This window comes from Drosophila miranda, chromosome 2, assembly GCF_003369915.1.
Source record: "Drosophila miranda strain MSH22 chromosome 2, D.miranda_PacBio2.1, whole genome shotgun sequence".
Classification (NCBI taxonomy): Eukaryota; Metazoa; Arthropoda; class Insecta; order Diptera; family Drosophilidae; genus Drosophila; species Drosophila miranda.
The window spans coordinates 663,019-684,338 of record NC_046675.1 but is presented as its reverse complement, the minus strand read 5'-3'; the positions used below and the strand labels follow the sequence as shown (position 1 = coordinate 684,338).

Sequence of the window (21,320 nt, the reverse complement as noted above, 5' to 3'; positions counted from 1 at the left end):
TGTCCCGCTCGCTTTAATTGCGATTTCGGGGTCCGTCCGGAACGGGTATAAATATGGTAGCTCGGGAGCCAGGGAACCTTTCGCTCGTTCGCAGTCCGGACTCCCGTACGCCGTGTTTTCAGTCGCTCCGCCTAAAGAAAACGTTAAGTGAAGTAAAAGCCAAATCAAAATAACACTAAATCCACGCGCCATTATCAGTACCGTTATCAGAGCAGTGGAAGCTACGCCCGCGTGTGTGTGTGTGTGTGTGTGCGTGCGTTAGTGTTTTTTGGGTGCGGAATCATCGATGGGCATAGCCGGATAGAGAGATTCCAGCGAAAGATTCCATGTTCAACTCCTGCAATGCCTGGGAAAACTGCGACTTTTCCTGTCCCGGCGAGAGCACCGTCTCCTCCACCTCCTTCTACGGCGAGGATCCTTTCTTCGACTGCGATCTGAAGCCACAGGCAGCCGCAGGCCAGCAGCTGCCCCTCGGGAATGGCTCGGTGTACGGCCGCATGCCGATCCATGAGCCCGCCGTGAACTTCAGCAACGGCACCTTCTACAATGCAGCAGACCCTTCCATGGTGCAGCAGCAGCAGCGCCCCTTTGTGGGCGCCATGCTGGGTCCCAGTGGGGGGATGCGCTACCATCCCTACCAGCAGGGGCAGCATCAGCAGCATGCCTTCTACCAGCAGCAGCAGCAGCGGGGCGGAAGGGGCAGCTTGCTGAACGTCTCCACGCCGTGCCGGGAGAGCCGCCGCCCCTGGAGCTACGCCTACTGCTACGGCTACACCCCCACGGACACCCAGCCCTGCCAGTTCTCGCAGTTTGTGGACATCGAGGATTTTATGTAAGTGGCAGAGAAGCAGCCCCAAGCCCCAACGAAGGGAACCTGATGGAACGAAACGGAACGGAACAGACCCCTTATCTATGCTTATTTGTTGTTCGTTTTATAATACAATAATATTTTGATACGAATGCACACACACAGACGCAGACGAAGACGCAGACTGCCAGCAAGATAGAGGCTGAAAATTGAGGCTCCAGTGAGTCAAGGTCCGCGCTAGGTTTTCCCCAACAGAACGGAACGGAACAGACGCGGTGTGGTGGGGAGGGGGGGGGGGGGCGAACTTTCCCTCTCATTGCGGTCTATAATTGCTTCCAAGAACGGTGGGGGTGCTTTAAATGCCTCAGTTGCTCCCACAATCTTCTGATTGATAAAAGAATTCAACTATCGAAGAAGAGAGCGAGCTCTATAGTCGACTGTTAGATACCGCCTAAGAGGCACTCGAAAAGAGATGCACTCCTAGAAGGGATACCTGCTATGAGTCTACTATATCCTGGGGCATATTCGCGAGTGTTGTACGCCCAAAGATGCTCTCGAAAAGAGTCTCCTATGAGGGACTAGCATGCTCTCAATACTCTCCAATTTACTATACCCCCGGGGCAGTAAATGGGTTCTGGTATAATCGTAACGATTACGTAACCTTATTATAGGACCTCGAAGATCAGTGGATTATTGCTCTTCAGAAAGCAGATATTACACCTGAATCATTGTGGCATTCCATGACTATTCCTTATGCCTATAAATTTGATCGGATATACCCTTCCACTCGACGGAATGGCGGGTGTTCTTTTGTTGTGGAACTGCTGTTATCTACTTCGATCGCTATATGGTACTGGTATGCTGGGTGTTTCCCAAATGATTTATTGGGGCACGTGGCAGGTCGGCAACAAAGGAAGGCCGCCCGCCGTCTCCGTTTACAACAATCTCTCTCTCTCTCTTTTGGGGATTGACGCAGATCTTTCCTGGAGACATTCTGCATTCAGGCGGCGTCCAGTGCGTTGCCAGAAATGGAAATGAGATTCGTGTTTACGTTTTGCACACGCCTCGGGCCCGCAAATGTGGTGTTTGCCAGTCCCAGTCTCAATGCTAATGAGATGGCGGCTAACCACTGACGTACAGTGCAGCACCACGGTTATCGTCGACACCGCACTCGACTATCCACAGATACCCTCAGATGCAGACCCCCGCGATGGATTTATGCTCCGCCCAAACATCTCCCCGTCCCCGAGCTCTTGCTACCGCTATTTACTGCCGCATGACCTTGAGACGGCTGCCTCCGATTGTATTTCAAAGTGGCTGCAGCACGGCCCGGCCCGGTATCTCCACGAAGAGCGCGATCCCCGCCCGGTGGGAGGGTTCAAGGCTTGTCCTGGAGCCTAGCATTCCGTTTCGCTTCGTTCTGGTCTGTAACCACGCGGTTGGAGCATGGATCGGACCCCCTTCGGATCCCCTTGGGGCTGCGCTTTGGAGCGGAAATACTTAACAGCAGCAGCAACAGCCACAGCCACAATAATGGCAATGCCATTCCGCCCGCTGGCCGGCACTCTCTGAATATTTAAAAGCAAAATATTTGCTTCTGTTCTAATGAGCATTCAATGGCTCCGCCCACTGTCCCCCTCTATCCCCCTCTGTCCCCGCCGTATAAGCAGGCCATTAGCATGCAGTCGAAGCCGTTCGCTCGCTCGCTTTCTATGGGGGGACTCCCACGCGCGGCTATCGTGTTTCTGGCGCACAAACATGATTTATTTATACACGAAATAATCAAAATATACGAATATACTCCACTGATAGGCTTCTGAAATAATACGAGAGTTATCTAAGGCGGCGGCTGCTGCATTTCATTTATTTCAGGCTTCACTCTCCTCGATTTCTGTTTTTTTAAAGTATTTTTCCCCTCAGCCGATGGAAAATGATTGACAATGAAAAATCCCTACTTATCGGTTGCTTCTCTCTTTCTCTGTCCGAAAAGAAACAAGATATTAAAGCTCTGTTCCAAGTTGTACAACGAAGTGTGGAATACCCTTTCTATGCCTGTTTTCGTCATAGCCTCCTCTCGCTCTCACTGCATGCTTTTCCCATAGGGCTGTCTCTGTTTTTGCAGTTAGTCGCTTAGCATAGTCTATCGGCATGAGGCTATTAGATCTGCTACGATTAGTAGGAAGATCTAGTTCGATAAGTGTTATTGATATCTGCATGGTTCCAGGGTTGTTAACTATTAATAAAGATTTACATGGTACGAAATATCGTAATTGGAAAGCCGGAAAGTGAATTCCATCCGAGTTTATGCTTCCAAAGAGAGTGACTAATATTTAAAAAAACGAATTACATGTCGTGTGCATGACGGCCCCAACTGTAATACCCCCTACTCGTGGAGGTAATGGCAAGATGATACCCCCAAACCCACCATAATGGACAGTCCCTGGCAATGGGCTTTCGGAGATTGAAGTTTCAAGTTTTCCTTGCCTTTGTCTTACGGCGGCTGATATGGAATGCCTTTGGCCGCACACTCCTCCTCCGCCGCCGCCTCCGTCTCCGCGTGACAGCTGTGGCTCCCGACTGTTGCCAGGTGGGGGGACCGCTCTTTTTCCCCTCCCAGTGGGTGGGGGAGGAAGAGAGGCGATCAGTGCTTCGTTGGCGAATTTGGGCTTTCGATTTGTCTGCCGCACGAGCAACGAGAGAGCTACGTGCGAAAGCCATCGTCGTGTCATGTCTAGGGATTATATAAGTCTGCCCCTACCCCGCCCATCCCCCCCCGCCCTTCTCCGAGCTTCGGACTTGCGAATGAATAACAAATTACTAAATAAATATTACATATGCTTTATTGACGTAGAGGAGACACGGGTTATGTTGGGGCTGGTCGGATTGCTTCCCCCCCCACCTCTTTGGCATCACGAGATTTTCTTGGCAAACATTTTGGTATGTCTCCGCCATTCGCAGAATTTCCCAAAATAGTATCTGTCCGTGGGTCTGTGTGTGGGGTCAGTGCCCTCCCCTCTAGAGAGGGATTCAGAGACTTCAATGGGTAAACCCCTAGGTAGGTGCTTGTTGCCAGATCGTTGAGCGGCAGAGCAGAGATCTCCCTTCTGGTGAAATATTCCCACTGGTGAAATTTACACTCGGAGTCTCCGTCTCCGTCTCTGTCTCCGGCCAGCCAGCCGGCCTTATCAGTCGAACGTGTGACTGCTGGCTATTTTGGATTTTCTCGGGAACACATCTTATCTTAGGCCCCCCTCGGGTGACACTTCCCTAAACCCCCGCGAAAAGAGAAACCACAAATACCTGAGAGTCGTGGTAGGTCAGGGCTCTCTCTCTCCCTCTCTCTCTCCCTCTCTCTCTCGATCTCTCTTTCTGGAGTGGTCTCTGGCTGCCATGAACTCTGGCCTCCGACGAGAGGCTCGCAGAAAAGCGAATTTTTTGCCGCTCAATTGAAAAATTGCGAACGCCGTTGTGTGTCGCGCGGAATTGAATCAAATCCAATCAAATGCAGCAATTGATTGCAGCACGCATCCCAGCAGCCTCCCTTTGCTCTCCGAAGAGTGGCCTACGTGATCTGTGCGATCTGTACTCATTTCTCCCCTCTCTCTTGTGCCCCGTTTCAGGAACAACGAGAAGCGCAAGGAGAAGTCCCGCGATGCGGCCCGTTGTCGCCGCTCCAAGGAGACGGAGATCTTTATGGAGCTCTCGCAGGTGCTGCCCCTGAAGAACGACGATGTGAATCAGCTGGACAAGGCCTCCGTGATGCGCATCACAATCGCCTTCCTCAAGATACGCGAGATGCTGCAGTTTGGTGAGTCTTTTTCGTTGTCATTCCCTGAATGCATGAATCATTCATGAATATTCATTCGTTTCAGTGCCGTCTTTGCGCGACTGCAAAGAGGCACCATCGGGAATCAAGCAGGACATCGACGAGCCCGAGGTGAAGCCTAAGCTGGAGCTGAGCAGCGAGGAGTGGCTCGATGGCACCGCAGAGGCCAGCCATTTGCTGAAGGAGACCATGGACGGGTTCCTGCTGGTGCTCTCCCACGAGGGCGACATCACCTACGTCTCCGAGAACGTGGTCGAGCACTTGGGCATCACAAAGGTGAGTGCATCCTGAAGGTGGTAGATCCTTACTGCATGCTCTAACCCGTTCCGTTCCGCTCCGCTCCCTTCTTGGCAGATCGACACTCTGGGCCAGCCGATCTGGGAGTACTCGCATCAGTGCGACCACGCGGAAATCAAGGAGGCCCTCAGCTGGAAGCGCCACGGCACGCCCGTGAAGGACGAGCAGCAGCTCGAGTCCGGGGTGAGCACCCACCATCGGGACCTGTTCGTGCGCTTGAAGTGCACCTTGACCAGCCGCGGACGCAGCATCAACATCAAGAGTGCCACCTACAAGGTGGGATACCTATCTGTCACGCTGTCTGTGCGATCTCTGAGTAATCTGTAATCTCTGTGACCCTCTCGCAGGTCATTCACATCACGGGACACTTGGTGGTCAATGGCAAGGGTGAGCGTGTGCTCATTGCCATCGGGCGACCCATACCGCACCCCTCGAACATCGAGATACCCCTGGGCACCAGCACCTTCCTCACCAAGCACTCGCTGGACATGCGCTTCACCTACGTGGACGACAAGTGAGATTCCTCCGCCACTGAGCGAACCCCTGAGAGCCCCTTTCTAACTTTCGACTTGATCTTTCAGGATGCTGGGCTTGCTGGGGTATGCGCCCAACGATCTACTGGACACTTCGCTGTTTGTCTGCCAGCACGGAGCCGACTCCGAACGCCTCATGGCAACCTTCAAGAGCGGTGAGTGGACGCCGGACTCGCGAGTTCATTAAAACTAACGGCCAGGCAGAGACCAGACCAACTAATTCCAAACTAATTACTTAAATGTGCAAATTAAAGCCCGTTCCTCGTTAGTTTCCGCCACGAAGCGGTGCACGCGGAGACAGGAGCAGGAACAGGAAGCGGAGAGTCCTGCGCATCAAAACAAAGTTGTCACTCGTCCGAGAACATTACCTGTTCCACGTCGAAGCAGCAGCAGCAGCAGTTGCCATAGCTTATTGCATTTAATTAGTTGTAGCACCTCTCCCTCCGTCTCTCTGATTGGAGGGAGTGGAGAGGCGTGGAGTGGCTTGGCGTGGCGTGGAGTGGAGGGACAAAGGCCATTAGTCTGTGACTTGGCTCTGGCTCTGGCTCTGCTTTAATTTCACTTTAGTTGCTAATTAGCTTTTGCGAAACTAAATGAATTGGTCAGGCAGCGAGCGCGATGGAGAAACGAGGGGAAGGAGACAGTGGACGGGAGACAACGGAAATCTCTGTTCGCTTCGGTGACAAAAAACTTTTGAGGCTGTGATTCAATTATGTTTCCATGAATTCCGTTCCCCGGCTACTGCTGTCAGGGGAGAGGGGTTGGGTGCAGAGCTACAACTAAATTATGTTTTACTGATTAGGCATGACATTCGGTTCTGCACGGCAGGCAGGCGGGGGGCTCCGCACTTGAGCCATTAAGCCACAGCCCTGGCAATCCATTACCACCTATCATGCCCGGCGGAGCCCTCGGCGCGCATTTGCAATCAATTTTCATAAGCCAAAGTATCTTGAACCGATCAATAGATAAATTTGCGAGTGTTTCTGTGTGTGGAATGAAGTCATTTGTGTGTTGTTTGGACAGGGGTCTCCCCCTTTAAGCCATGATTAAAGCCATGGCTTGGACATGGACCGCAGCACTAAGCACTTTTGCCCAAACCCCCTGCCGCCCCCCGCGCTCATGTTATTGTTTGCTTATTTGTTGCTCTTAATGGCCGCGTCATGTCGTCTACATTGACCAAATAATGTTGCCACTGCCTCTGCCGCTCCGGCTCCAGCTCTGACTCTGGCTCTGCTGTTGCATGCTTCCATGGTGCACTTAAAATGCCAACGTTGGGCAATAAAAACTCCGCTGCTGCTGGCGCTCCTGCCGCTCCTGCCGCTCCTTTCTGTTGACCATTGTTCGGGGTACATTGTACCCAAAAGTGGCCAAAAGTGCGGGTGCATCTTTGGACCCAAAAAAGAGAAGAAGTCGGAGAAAATTGTCACTGCACTACAATTGGAATTATTATTGGCTGCGATGACTTTGGCTTCTTGGCTGGACACATGCCCCTCCCCTCCGTCCCTCCGTCCCTCCGTCCCTCCGCCCCTCGGGCACTGGCGGACACGTTCTGTGCGAAATGACTTTCGGTTTTATGATGCGACGTATCCATTTGACCAGGACACCAGGACACCAGGACACCAGGACACTGTGGGACACTGTAGGAGACGGTGGCTCCTACAGATGCATCTGCTGCTGCTCCTCTCTAGATCTCCCTCTCTCTCTCTCTCTCTCTCTCTCTTTCTCGCTGCTTGGCGCTCATATCGTTAGCAAAAAACTTGCCAGCAAGTTGTAAAAATGTCTTCGAAAGTCGTAAAAGTATTTCATACATTTTTGTTTTTGCTTTTATTAAGTTGCTCCTTCTTTGCTCCTCCTCTCCCTGGCGGAAGGAAGCAGAAAGCTTGTTCCGTTCTGTGTTCCGCCGTATTATTGTTTATGAGTGCTGTCCGTTTTTATTTCCATTTGATTTTCATAAAGTTTACATGGCTTTGCCTTGGCCACAGTGCTTTCCCCATCGATAAAGACGATGGGCTCTCGCTCCCTCTCTCGTAATTGAGAAACTATGGGCCACTGAGTCAGCCCTTTTGCCAGCAGCCAGCAGCCAGCAGCCACTGTGAGTGCCACATGTGTGCATGTGTCTGTGGGGAGTGGGGCAGCTGCTCTCCTGCGCGTGTGTGTCTGTGGCAAAGCTCACAAAATACCAAACGCCATGTGACAAACAGTTCAATAAAGTACGCAAAATGTGCGGAAAATCGCAAATGTCATGCGGGTGAAAGAAATCTCGAAGCGTTTACCATTTTCCCAACGCGTGAGAGACGCTGCATGCCCCATCCTTTGCCTTCTGCCTTCTGGTGTGTATTGGAATGGAAATGGAAATGGGAAATTGCGTTCGAGCATTTCCATGCTGCAAATAAAGACGGCAATTTGGCCGCGAGGCGAAAAATTATGAAACGCAAGGAAAAAGATCCCAGAATCGCAGCAGCAGCAGCAGCGGGAGAACTTGCAACAGCAGGAGCAGTGGCAGTGGAGGAGCAGTGGCAGAGTAAACTTAACGTGGCAGATAAATATCCACTGACAGAGAGACAGACAGACGGACGGACAGACGGACGGACGGACGATAAGGGACAGATAAGGGGAAAATGGAGCTGAAGCTGTGGCAGTGGCAGAAAAGTGTTGCAATAAATTTGGAAAAGCAACAAAAAACAATACCGAAAAGTGGCTTTGGCAGATTTTGCGCTGCGTGTGAAAAGTTCTTCGATTCGTTGGGGGGGCGGAGTAGAGGGGGGAATTGCATTTTCAGTGACTGCTGCATTCGGGGGCATTGCCGCGGCATTTGCCAGACATTCAACTTTCAACTCTTGCAACAGCGGCAGCAGCAGAGGAATAGGAAGCAGAGTTTCTGCTGTTTGTTTGTTTGTATCTCCTACGGTTTCCTGGGGGCACGACAGGAGGGGCCGACCCCCTGCTGACAGGCACGTGCCTGTTGGGGGATCCTTTGCGGGGGATGGCCTACGCGTTGCGTCCATGGAGGAGCAGGATCCCGCGTAAACCCAGCAGGAAAACTTCATCTGCCTGCCCCCTGATGATCGTCTGCCAAATTCCAGGATTTCAAGAGCAAGCTTTTGGCTTTTCAACTTTATTTCCATTTGCTGCTCGTCCGTTCTCCCCGTCTCCGGTTCCCTCTCTTTTCGGTTGTGTAATCAACATAACAAGCAACTGCCAGTTTACGAGTCTGTTAATGACTCGTGCACCAGGATGCACATGCAGGATGCACACACACACACACACACTCGCACTCGCACACGCCCCTGGGAGACACCCTGCCAGACGAGAGCTTCCTGTGCCACGTCGCGCGGCATGTCTGGCCCAGGCTCGGCCCGAGCCGAACCGAATGCTTCCTGCCAAAAGTGTCGATGATGCTGACGCTTAGTGCTGCCAAGTCGTTGCACTCATCAGAGTAGGGCCCTCCTTACACCCCTATTTTACAGTGTCCCTCCCCTCCCCCCCGACACTTCCGCGCAAAACAGTTGCACACAAAAGTTTATTTATCTTGTTTTCGGGGGCAAAACAGGCACACTGGTGCCAGAGAGCATGAAAAAGTGTCGTCTCACGCTTAGGCAGCACTGCCATGTCTTGGAAAGGCATCAATGTTTTCATCTCTCAAGTTTAATCTTCGTTTAAATGTTTTGTACTGGCTGCAGGCTCTCCTGTTCGGGCGTTCTATACCATTGGCCGCACTGTCGGCTCTTTTGCCGAGCATTCACACCGATTGGCAGCACTGTCATCTCTTCTTGGCTCGCCTTGGCAGCACTTCCATCTCTTTGAACAGAATCTACATGTGTTTTCATCTCTCAAATGTAGACCTGGTTCACTGTTCAGAGTTCAGAGATCTAACCCACTCTAACCCCTCTGTCCCCGATTGGCAGCACTGTCATCTCTTTTTGGCGCACCTTGGCAGCACTGCCCTCTCTTGAATGCATGTCTACTCTCGCTCCACTGTGCCCACTGGCACTTTTTATGTTAATGCACTTAAATTTCGTTCGCGGCGAGAGTGGGCGTGGACTGGGGCGTGGCGTGGCACGGCACGGCACGGGTTGTTGCAGTTGCCGTCGATGCCGCCGCATTTTATTACATGCATAATTCCGCCAGGGGATCGACATTGGTCCGCGGTTCGTGGTCCACTCTGCCCAGTACTCGCTTCCAGTGCTCGCCCCCTGCCGCCTTCCCCCTTCTACATCAGCGTCCCGCTGCTCGTCTCTTATTTATTCCTGTTGCCGTCGTCGTCGTCTGCCGCGTCTGGGCCATGAAAGCGCCAAACTAATGCCGTCGAAACTAATGGTCCAATTCGAGTGGCTCGACGGCGGCGTCCTCGTTTCGGCTGCTGCCAGCCAGCCGTCTGCCGTCTACCGTCTGCCCTCTGCCGTCCCTCGTCTGCCCTGAGAGTAGTAATCCTTGAGCTCTCCCTCTCTGGTGCCTCGCGTGGATTGTAAAATTTTCCAGTTAATTTTAGCATCCTCTTCGGCTGCTCCGCCCGAGTCGCTTGCATTTGACAAATTAAAATTGCATGAGCGGAAATGCGGCTTAAAGTTGCGCCGGATGTGGCTGGCAGTGGTGCTTAGGAGCTGCTTCCTGCGGGAGTTTTCCCCAAATAAATTACTTTTCCACACACACAGGAGTTTCCCTGCTCCTCCCCTGGCTGCTCAACAGGTTGCAGGAGTCGGAAGAGAGTCCATAGAGTTAGATATTGTAGGCTTAGGTCCGTCCTTCTCCCCCCCAATTGGTGCCCAAAGTTCAAGCCCCTTTCCGTCTTTCTGGATAATGTTAATGAACTGCAAGTGCAACAGAGCCGTGGGGTGCCGTGCCGTGGCTCTCTCCTCGTACCTGTTGATTTATGAAGTCCACCCTGGAGTCGCCTGCAGGCGCTCGCTTAATTTGCCAGAGTTTATTAAATATGCCGGGGCTACGTGAGCTGCGTGGGGCCTGGAGCTGAGCTCCAGCATCCTGTGGATGGATGTGGATGGGAGGCCATTAGTTGCTGGGGGAACGTCAAGGCGGGGGGAAGTGGAAATTCCTGTTCTGCGGATCCATTCCCCAAAGGATGCATTCGCTGGATGCTGCCGGCTGTGTTCTGGCTTAGCCGAATGGCTCTATTTGCTGCTGGCTCCCCGCCCGAGAATCTTTGGCCATCTTTGAGCTCTGGGCTGTGTGCGCACCTCTACCGTTGCCATCTACCGTTTACCATCTACCGTCTGCAGATATTTCGTTTCATTTGTGTCCGCTGTGTCCGGGCAGTGACTTATGATGATGAATGCATAAATGCAGCACTTTCCTCCTTGAAGCGCGCATCCTTCAGGCAGTTTTGGGGCAAGGATTTCACGCTTTAAAGCTGTACAGCGGCCGCTCCTTGATCCTTGCTGCTTGCTACTTGCTCCTTGTTCCTGCTACGTGCTCGAGTCAATTGTCACGTCAGGATGGTCCGCACATCCTGCTGCTAACAAATGTGGCAACAATTTGATGCCACTTCCTTCCTGAATGCCTCCCCTCTCTCCAGCAGGGAGGGGAGTCGCCTCTGTCCTGTTTGGCATATCAAATTAGATAACTATTCCATTGAACTGCTGCCGCTGCTGCTGCAACAATGGGTGCCTTGTCCTGCCTCCTTTGGTTGCATCTTCCTGGGGGGAAATGCGTTAATAACATTTAATGTGCGTGCCACTAGCCCGTGCCCCGTGCCCCGTGCCCCGTGCCCCGTGCTCTGTGCCCCCTCCTAATGACATTTCCCGAAGTTCATTTCGATTCCTTCAACACTTTTATGGCCCCTCCCCTCCTCTCCCCCGCCCGCTCTAATGTCACTTGGAGTCGCGGATGGGGCTGGCTAATTGACTTTATAGTCGCTTGAATCGTTTACCCCCCTTCTGGCTAGATAGATATCCACCCTTCACCCCCCCCCTCTCTACCCCCTCTTTTCACTCTACTCTGCAATGTCTTTGGCCTTTATCGGGGGCCTTGCATACTTTTGTGCGCTGCCGCTGGTGGAATGAAAGTTTTGCCGCCTCTGCAAGTTTTTCGCAAGTCTTGCAGAAAATTGTACAAAAGGCGAAGCTTACAGGACGGGGCAGGGGCTTGCGGCAGGGGCAGGGGCAGGGGCTGGGGCTGGGGATGTGGCATGCAAATATGCATTTGATTACACGCTCCAAACAAAGGCAAAATGATAAAAGTTTCGCGCCAGCCGCCGCAGAGAATGCAACGACTTTTCGCCTTTTTCCCCCTCTGTTCATCCTGTGAGAGGACCTCCTCCTGCTCCTCCTCCGCCTCCTCCTCCCTCTGTCGCGTGCGAAAGCTAAGTAAATTTGTGTGTTTATTTGGCAAACCTCAGAGGAAACTTTGCTTGCAACACCCTGCCACGGAAGCGGGGGCCGGGGCGGACACAGCGAACGACAAAGAACAGAAAATGTCAATCGACCAAGTGGAAAATTTTCATTAAATTAAAAAAGGCGAACGGTTTTCCCTCTACTCTTTCCACACAGATGCAGCCACACCTACACACAGATACACCGAAAAAGAAAAGCTCCCAAGAAGAAGAAAACCCAATGAATGTGCAAAGTTTTATGTTTTTGGCTGCTGGCAGGGCAGGGCAGAGCGGAGATTTGCCTTTTCCTGCGCTTCGTTTTTTAAGTTTTCGTTGAGGTTTTCGCCCCCCTCCGCCCCACTCTACTCTCAAAGGGTGTATCTGTATCTGCATTTGCCTCTGCCTCTATCTGTGTGTGTGTGTGTGTGTGTGTGTGTTGATGAGTGTCGTTCTCAATTTTCTCCTCCTTCTCCTCCATCTTCTTCCTCTGCTTTGCTTCTGTCAGACAAAACGAATAAATGTGCTTAGGCAAGCGAGAAAGAAGGAGAAGAGAAATTGCATGCACAAGTCGTATTGATAACGGGAGAAGTGCCGATGAGCCTGAAACTATGCAACACTTTCTGTTGCTGTGGCAGGAAAGCGAGGGACTACAGTACAGTGAAGACTCAGGGTTCGGGGTGCAACGACAACGAAACACCACCCGAGAGAACAGCGAGACTCGAATCGAACGCCATTCGCACAGCTGCGTGTATTTTGTTTTTGCATTCTCGAGCCCGGAGACTCGCTAGCGCCCTCCTGCGGGGATTACATCTGGGATCAGCTGGGAACAGTCGGGAGCTGGGTTGTGCTGCAGTACTACACTCGGACTCACTCGGTTGCCTTCGCGCTGTCGCTCAGAACCCGAGTGCGCCACTCAATCCTCACACGACCCTAGTGATGCTCCCCAATAGTTGCTGCTGAGACTGGGATCTGATCCTCTGGGCAGTCAACGTTTGGAACTTAGGAGATTAGAAGTGCCAGGCTAACGACCACGGATCGAAGACTCGGGGTTGATGGGCCTCTTAAAGGAGAGTGCCAGAAAAGGCCATTCACTTATTGTATAGTAGCTTTAAGCTTTCCCTGTGTCTCCTATTGTTACAGTGAATACTCATGAATGAAAGCTGCTGAATAATGGAACCAGGATTGTTTGTAAGCAGCTCTCACTGTCTGCATCCCCTGGAAATCCCCTTGCAAATCCCTTCACAATCGAATACAAAATGTGCTCCAGCCTTCGTCCCCACTCTGCCCCACTGAGGCACAAAAACCTTTCCACAATGCCATCCACAATTTGCTTAACAAAAAACCTTTTGACTTGGGTCCTGGGGCTGCGTCTCGGGTCCGCACCCTGGGGGCGGCTGACTGCCTCTCAATCAATCAAAAGCCGCTTGCTACTTTTGGCCACACTTTGATCCGTCGGCGCTAAATAAGTCGTGTAAAGTGGCAAAATATTTGCCCCCAGTCCCCCGTCCCCTGTTCCCTGCTGTGGATTGGGGTCAGAGGGCATGGCCCGTAGGGCTTCTAATGAAGTGTTGACTTCTCCGTCCAATGGGGATGCCCAATCCCTCGTGCTCTCTCTCCACATCAATATCAATTTCGGTTTTTGCTTTCATTTGCTGATTATTTCGTGTTTATTTTCTTAGTGATTTGCACTAATATCCACGGGGGGGGGGGGGGAGGGTGGACTTTGTTTACCTGCATTTTCTGGCACCTTTTCCTTCCATCTGGCGCCCCCCCCTCCCGTCGTCCCGTCGTTCGTTGATTTTTGGACATGAAAATGATTTTAAATTTTGTTGCTTTTGGCGGTGGCTGACTGGTCTTTTGGCGCTCTGTCATTGTCAATTACATATTTGGCGGGGAGGACGGCAGTGGGGGCTAAGGTATCCGCCTTGGGCTTTGAGCTGCCCCCAGCTCCACTTTTCCCTCCTTCCGGCTGCTGCTCCTCCTCCTCCTCATGCGGATCATTGCGTGTCAGCCACCCACACACACCGTTTTTTTCGTTCTTTTTTCCGCGTCATTTTCTGAAATTGGCATTTAGTTTGCGACGAGCGGGATTTACACACACAGACGCACACATTGCGTGGATATATATATATTTAGTTGTAGTAGATGCAGAGCTTCTGTCTCTCTGTCCGTCCGTCCGCCTGTCTGTCTGTCCCTTTCTTGTGCTTTAGTTTAGTTATACAATGGGTGCATTCACCTACACGCGTTGCCTGCGATGATGTCCCGCTGTGAATGCGGCCAGGGCTCAATCTTCGCTCTCCCGCTCTCCCACTCGCTCACGAGTGAGCCTCTGCTGGCGTTGCTGCTGCTGCCGCTGTTGCTGCTGCTCTGCCTGTGGCTGTCGCTCAGCATTTGGTTTGTTCTCGCACTCTCTCTGTCTCTCTCTCCAGTCTGCCGCACTTCCTTTACATGTGTGTGGCTCTCCCGCTCCCGCTCCCACTCCCCGGTCCATTCGCAGTGTCTGTGTGAAAAGTGTTGCCAATATCTGTTACTGCATCGCTGCGTTTCTTCTGTCTGCCTTTAGCCCCTCGCTCTCCCTCTTTCTGTAACTGTTTCTGTCTGTGGGTGTGTGTGTGTCTCACATTTCGTTTATTAAATGACAGCACGATATCTGCAAATGAAATTTTCCTTCAACGCATTTAGCCTCTGCTTCTGTCTCTGTCGCTGCTGCTTCTGTCTCTGCTGCTGCTGCTGCTGCTGCTGCTCCTCTGCTGCTGCAATTGCTGCTTGAATTGACAGTCGGACAGACAGAGACAGAGACAGACACACACTCTTACACTCGCACATAGACGAACAGATAGATTGACATTTAAGGAACACTCTGCGAGTGGTGTGGCTATGGCCCTGCGGGGGGCAGAGCATTTAGATGCGTCATAAAATTTTGTGTTCTACCTCGGAGGAAGCTCCTCTTTGCCGCGGTGCTTGCTCTCTTTTAGTTTTTACTTCTTTTTATGTGCCTGCCGCAGCACTTTGCCTCAAGTGCCGCCATACACTTTTCGACTTCTCGGCTTCTCGGCTTCTCGGCTTCCCGCCCCAAAGAAGGATTTCGACCCACGAATGTCCCACAAATAATATTGATTGATAGACACACAATTCAATTATGAACGAAGGAAGGCCTTTTACGGGTTTCGACCAGAGGCCCATTGAAATTATTAATAAAGCCCCAAAAAGGAAGGAAAAGGAGCAGGAGAAGGGGGAGATGGGGACTCTGCTGGTGCGTGGCAGATGGAAAAAACTTGCCCCAAATCTCTGTAGAAATCTTTTGCAAGTCCAATTAGACATTTGGCAAATGGACACACCAGAAGCGTGAAACGAGAGAGAGAGAGGGAGAGAAAGAGAGAGAGAGAGAGAGAGTGGACTCCTCTGGTGGCAAACTAATTGTACAACATGAAGCGGCGAAAAAAAGCGAGAAAAAGAACGGACAAATGTTGCAGCCAAAGTTTGTTATTTGTTTCGGTGTTGCTGGGTGTGGCGCGGTGTGGGTGTGTGTGTGCAACAATTGTTGCAAGTCAGTTGGTGGGGCTAATGAAAAACGACAGGAACGAAAAGCGGCGAAGGGGAGCAGGAATAGCGGAAGACAGAGGAAGGAGCCAGCCAGCAACCGCCATTAAATTTTTGCTTAATAAAGTTGCAGCTGTGGCGCCACAGAGTCAACAAAAAAATGGGGTAGCATCAACACTTAATTGTTTCCACAGAGCCAGGGGCACCGCTCCAAAGGATCCCAGTCCCGATAGGGATCTCTCCTGCTCCTCGCTCTGGAAAATGGAAGATTGAAGAGATCCACGATTGAGGATTGATAACTTTCTGGGCGGGGAAGGTGCCGCAGATGTGCTCCTGCCTTGCCCCTCTGGCTCCTGTCTGAATGGATGCCTCCTGATGATGTCTTTCTTAACGCTCAAATTGAGTTAATTAAAAGCAGGGGTAGGGGCAGGGGCAGGTGGCAGGGGGGCGGCAGAGAGAGAGATACCTTCTTACACCTTTAGATACCCCCGCTTTGCTTTTGGGAAATGAATGGAATTAATGAGCATAATGGAATGGAATCTGAGAGAACTTAAACACCAAAAGAAGGAGGAGCGTAATGAGCAGGGGAAGGGGCAGGGGATGGGGCAGGGGCAGGGGCAGGGACTGTAGATTTTGGCACAAGTTTTCAATTACCCGACATTTATTTTTGTTAAATTCTAATTAATGCAAAAACCGGAGGGAGTGGGAGCTGCACTTTAGTTTTCGCGGGGACTGGTGCGGGGGCGGGGGCTGGGGCGGGGCTCTTAAATCATTTAAATTTGTGCCGCACGCATAAATAAATATTGACTTGCGGCACGTCGCAGCAGAGGCAGAGGCAGAGGCAGAGGCACAGAGCGACGACAAATATATATGCAAATTCTTTCCGACTTTTGTTTTCAATTAACTTTTTTCTTCCGCTTTTCCAGTCGCTGCCTGTTTCCGTCTTTGCTTTTCTTTCTTGCGTTTCCTTTTCTGCACGGATTTCCAAGTGGAAATGGATGGTTTTCCATGTGATCTTCCCTGCAAATTGAACAAATTTGTGTAGCATTTTGTGTCGTTGTGGCATGCCCACGCACCCCTCCCCGCCTGCCCCTTGTGGTTGCGCCACAGTGCGGTGACACACCCGCTGACATTTTGAGTAGTTTTTAATGGGTTCCATCGAAGGACAAACTTGTCGACTTTCACAGGACGCTGCAGGCGGTCCATAAAGGTCCAACCGAAAGTGTCCTTTCCCAAGGCACACATCCACATGCCACACGTACAATGTGTGGCTGTACACCCGCAGAGAGCCGCAGAGACGCTCATGAAATATTCTGGCCCTAGCCGCAAAACTTGGCCTACTCCTGGAAGGAAGGCAGGGAGTCCCGCCTGACCTTTGAACCCTTGCCTGCTGACTGCTGCCCGCTGGAACATTCATTAAGCCATTTATGGGCATTACCAGGGCATTACTGGGATCCCTGGCAGTAAGTTTGCATTATGCCTGGAGGGGAAACCCTTTCAAGTCGTTGCCACTACCCCTGGCGGTGCCACTGCCGCAACAAAGGTAGCGACGAAATGCAATTTTCCACACGACTGGCGTCCGTCTTCGCTCGGAGAGTCCTCCGCCTTGAGCTGCCCGAAGGAGAGCGATTTGCATACAAATCCCAGCACATATTGACTTGCAGAAAGCGGATTTCAGATTTTAGATTCTAGATTTCGGATCAGTGGGTGGGTGGGGGGTATTATGTCGGGGCTTAATTCAATTAGATCGGATTACGCATACGCCACGTGGCCCCTGCCTCGGCCCTGCCCCTAGGCAAAAGGTCAATGCTTCCTCTACGTGCTACGTGCGTCTCTAAATTCAAGTCTAAGGCGACTGTCAAGTCAACTACCTTTCGGGGGGTGGCAGCACCCCCATAGAAGGGGCTGGGTGTTTGGATTGGATTGTTCAAGAGAATCCGCAAACAAATCCTTGATTTATGCGCACATCCTTTGGGCAGGAGCGCCAAAGCCAAACAGCCAAACAGCCAACATTTATTTCCTTATCCACTTGTGCCAATGTGATTTGCCCCTCCCCCCCAGCAGCCCGGGGATCCTTAGCCATGCCGGACTCTGGTCAGACAATCAAGGCGGGGAGCACACACGAGCGGAGCGCTACAGTGGCCACTGGCCAGCGCGGACTGGGGCCAGGACGGAGACCGAAGCGCAGGAGCTGCTTCGAGCACATCCCACCGTGCCCCCCGGGGTTGATGATGATTTACTGTTACTGTTATGTTGCCTCGAGGATTTACCCGTGTACTCGAGCGTGTCTGACCAGTGTGCGTGTGCGTGTGTGTGTGTGTGTGTGTGTGTGGGAGTGCATCCTGCGAGTCCTCCCCTGCATTCCGGGCCCATCCTTCGCCTGTGATACATAACCTTGAATGCGGTTTTGATGTTTGTCTTTCATTCGGAGTCGAGTCTCTTGCTCCTTCTCCCTGTTTGATTATTTGTACAAATGGCAGCCTGCCTGCATCCTTCCTGGGCATCCTTCCTTCTGTGGCAAGGTCCTGGGAATGCCATTGCCATTGCCACTGCCACTGCCACTGCCATGGCCATTGCCATGCGAAAAGCGGATTGCATTCGTGTTCATAAATTGTGGATGCAGCAATGGTGTGGCAGGGACAAGGGCACGGGACAGGGGCAGGGACAGGGGCGGTGGCAGCAGCAGCAGCCCAGGAATGTTGCTTAAAAATTGCTGATAAATGATCTTTGCTGCCGCGCGTAGATATTTTAATATTTCCCGTCTCAGCGACTGCTGCATGCCGCACAGTGCAGCCGGGAAAAGTCCTTGGCTGAGGGCAAATCAAGTTCACTGCTGGAAGGAAGGTTCCTGAAGCTGCAGCTGCAGCTGCCGTCGGTCTGTGTCTGTGTCTGTGTCTGGGTCCTGCCTTCGCTCTGCTTCTGCTTCTGCCTCAGCTTCTGCTTCTGATTCTGATTCTGTCTGCTGCTCACTTTGCTAATTCCACATAAACACTGCCAAATGGCAATCGTCTGAGCACTGCAGTGGCGCAGGCGGGGGGGGGGCCACAGGACACGATACTTTTGTGTGGAATGCTTTTGAGGGACACATCTCTTCCTGAGGGACTCCTGCCATCCTGCACACATGTACCATATGTCTGTATGTCTGGCATCAATCTCGGGGAGCTGTCACCACGCGCAGGACTCGGACTCGGACTCGGACTCGGACTCCGCGGCCTCTTTAGATGTTGTCTTATTAATGACCCCGCATAATTGTCCCATTCCCTCAAGGATGCCCCTGACTCCTGACTCCTGCCTCCGCCTCCTGGCGCAAGAGTTTTCCACTAAGCCACGCCTCGAACGGCGGGAAGAAAACTAATTTTCTGCTTCTGATTTCGAATTAACTCAAGGAATGAATGAATGAATCGGAGAATGAGACGAAAGTTTTGGATGTACAGTGCGTTCCCAGCTGTATGCGAAGCTTGGCTTCCAGTTGGTTGGGCTCTCCCTGGCCCTACACTGCCCACATAACTGTGGTTGGCCTCTAATTCAATTGATTCCTTGAGATTTATACAAAAGTACCATATTTCCCCTCTCTTTGCGGGTCAGGGGGTGCCTCTGCCCGTGTGCACCTGTGACGCTCTGCAATTAGGCTAATCCCCATTGCAGGACCCGGCAGCCTGGAGGGCATCCATGAATTTCAATTGCCTTTCCAAATTCCTATGAATTTTCATCGCTTTTTTCTCTGTTTGGTTTATGTTTTCTGCCGCTGGCTGTGGCGGCCATAAAATGTGATTGAAACGATTTCCAGGCAAGACGCGGCTTTTGTCACACAGCCTGTATCTGTGCCTCTACCTAGGCTTTTCTCTGTGTGTGGGTTTATATTTATTTTATTTCTGTGTTTTTATACCAGGGATACTCATTACAGGCAGGGTTACAGGGGTGTATTTGATTCGTGGATATGTATGCAAATGCCAGTAACAGAAGGAAGTATTTTTCTATAGGACTATAGGAGTCTAGATAGTTATTTCGTCAATTAAAATGCCTATAAGATCTGTCATTAGATCCGTTTCGAAAGGTAGAATCCATCTGTTTCTGGAATCTATCAGGTGTCGACCACCTGTGTCTCCTCGATGATCAACACCTTGAACCATCGTTTGTTGTCGCTGCAATTGCAGTAAGAATTGTCAGGAAGTTGCGACCAGTTCTCCATTCCAATTGTAGCTGTTAATTTCGTTAATCTCGGGCCTTTAACGATTGATATTCACGCGATTCCCTCATGCTCACACGCACATTTTCGTTATTTTTTCGGATTTGTTTGTCTGTGTGGCAATTTTGAAGCTGCGATAAAACCGAAAACGTGGAATTATTAACAATAATCATATCTAAAGTATTACAGATTGCTATTAATGCTAAAACCCTTTGGGCTTTTTCTGGCATGCTCGGTACTCGAGCACGGTGTCGAGGCACGTGTGCCGCGACACCCATACATTCCTACTGGGGTTTTTATTTCTGGTGGGTTTTAATTAAAATCGAGTTTATGTGGCGTCCTCGTTGAGCCAAATTACTTGGCAACGTTTCCTCGTTGATGTCTTGCCCCAAGCCTAATGCTCCATGCCCACCCACACGCACACGCACACGCACACGGACATATTCAAAGGCTCAATCAAATGCCCAAATCCCTCCTTCCCTGTCGTCCCGTTTCTGCCTTCGCAAGTTGCTATTATTTAATTTTTATGCTCGAGCGCTTTTGGCGCCGTAATTTGAGACTTGACAATTTGCCAACCAGCCCCCCAGCAGGGGTGGGGAGTACTTCCTGGGGGGAGTAGATCTAAAATGCCCTCAAAATTGTTGATATTTCAGGTTGGATCTGGTTCAAGAGCCACATTTTTATGAGGGAGCGAGCGGTAGACCGCAGAAGATTCTGTTTGTGGTTTTTGTGGATGCGATTTTCGCTGTGGTTGTAATTTGATTTGTCTGCCAAGAGCGGAACCCCAAAGTAGATCTAGAACTTGAGCTTGAGATTTGTTTATAACAATAATAATTTAATTGTTATTCATTCTCTCTCTCTCTCTTTCTCTCTTTGCAGTGCTGAGCAAGGGACAGGGGGAGACCTGTCGGTACCGCTTCCTGGGAAAATGCGGAGGCTACTGCTGGATCGTCAGCCAGGCCACAATCGTCTACGACAAGCAGAAGCCCCAGAGCGTCGTCTGCGTGAACTACGTTATAAGGTGAGTCGTCGTTCAAGTAATTCAAAAATACTCTGTACTAACCGTAGAATTTTCAATTGGGTATTGAGTCGAGTCCGAATTGAGCCACTAGGGGATTGGATTTTGGGTGGGCGAAACAATGCCGGATATTTGCTCGTTACATATTGGGGGTGGGGGGCACGTTTTTATCTTTTAATTAAGCCGCAAACGGAAGCCGCTGCTCCACTTTTTCATTATTAATCGACCGAATTTAATTTCCTCCTCCTCGAAATATTTCCAACTGTCGGCAAGGGGGAGCCTGCTGCGGGCGGGGAGGGGCCTAGGCGTGTGCGTGTGCTGGAAATTTGCACAAAAGCGCGCTCACTGGAGCGGAGAATCGCTCTCGTCTGCAGGCAGTCTGCGGAATTGATTTGCTTTTCTAATCCGTCAATTATTGTCTTTCTGTCCGTCGCATTGACAGCCGCAGCCGCAGCCGCAGATGTGGCCCACATTTTCCACTCCGTTCCCCACTCCGGGGGGAAGTTTCCATCAATTTCCATATCCATATTTCAAGCACAATTCCGCCTCGTGCACTTTCCTTTTAGCGTTTTATTTCAATTTCAATATCGAATATCGAATTTTTATTTGTTATTTGAATTCAGTTTTTATGGCCGTTGCGTGTGGCCACGTTCGGGTCAACATTGAATAGCAAATTAACAATGGCAACTCTGGCAGCTCTGTCAGAGCGGCAGCGGCTCTCTAATGACCTCAGCAGACACTCGAGAAGCACATTTTATCCGCCCCCTCCCATCCCTCGATTGTTGGA

At 51.2% G+C, this 21,320-nt stretch overlaps 1 protein-coding gene across 2 annotated transcripts in view; it reads left to right on the top strand.

Moving 5' to 3' along the window:
- Positions 1 to 21,320, top strand: part of LOC108154915 (protein similar) — a 64,315-nt gene that overhangs the window by 4,541 nt on the left and 38,454 nt on the right. Inside the window, exons 1-7 of one of the 2 annotated variants that reach the window (XM_033389413.1) lie at positions 122 to 832; positions 4,429 to 4,616; positions 4,681 to 4,910; positions 4,989 to 5,207; positions 5,279 to 5,445; positions 5,513 to 5,619; positions 20,395 to 20,536. In XM_033389413.1, the coding sequence (XP_033245304.1) occupies positions 327 to 832; positions 4,429 to 4,616; positions 4,681 to 4,910; positions 4,989 to 5,207; positions 5,279 to 5,445; positions 5,513 to 5,619; positions 20,395 to 20,536 (1,559 nt within the window). In that variant the 5' untranslated portion in view covers positions 122 to 326. Of the gene's footprint in view, positions 1 to 121; positions 833 to 4,428; positions 4,617 to 4,680; positions 4,911 to 4,988; positions 5,208 to 5,278; positions 5,446 to 5,512; positions 5,620 to 20,394; positions 20,537 to 21,320 lie in introns of those variants that run through there. The other variant, XM_017285374.2, reaches the window with a different exon arrangement.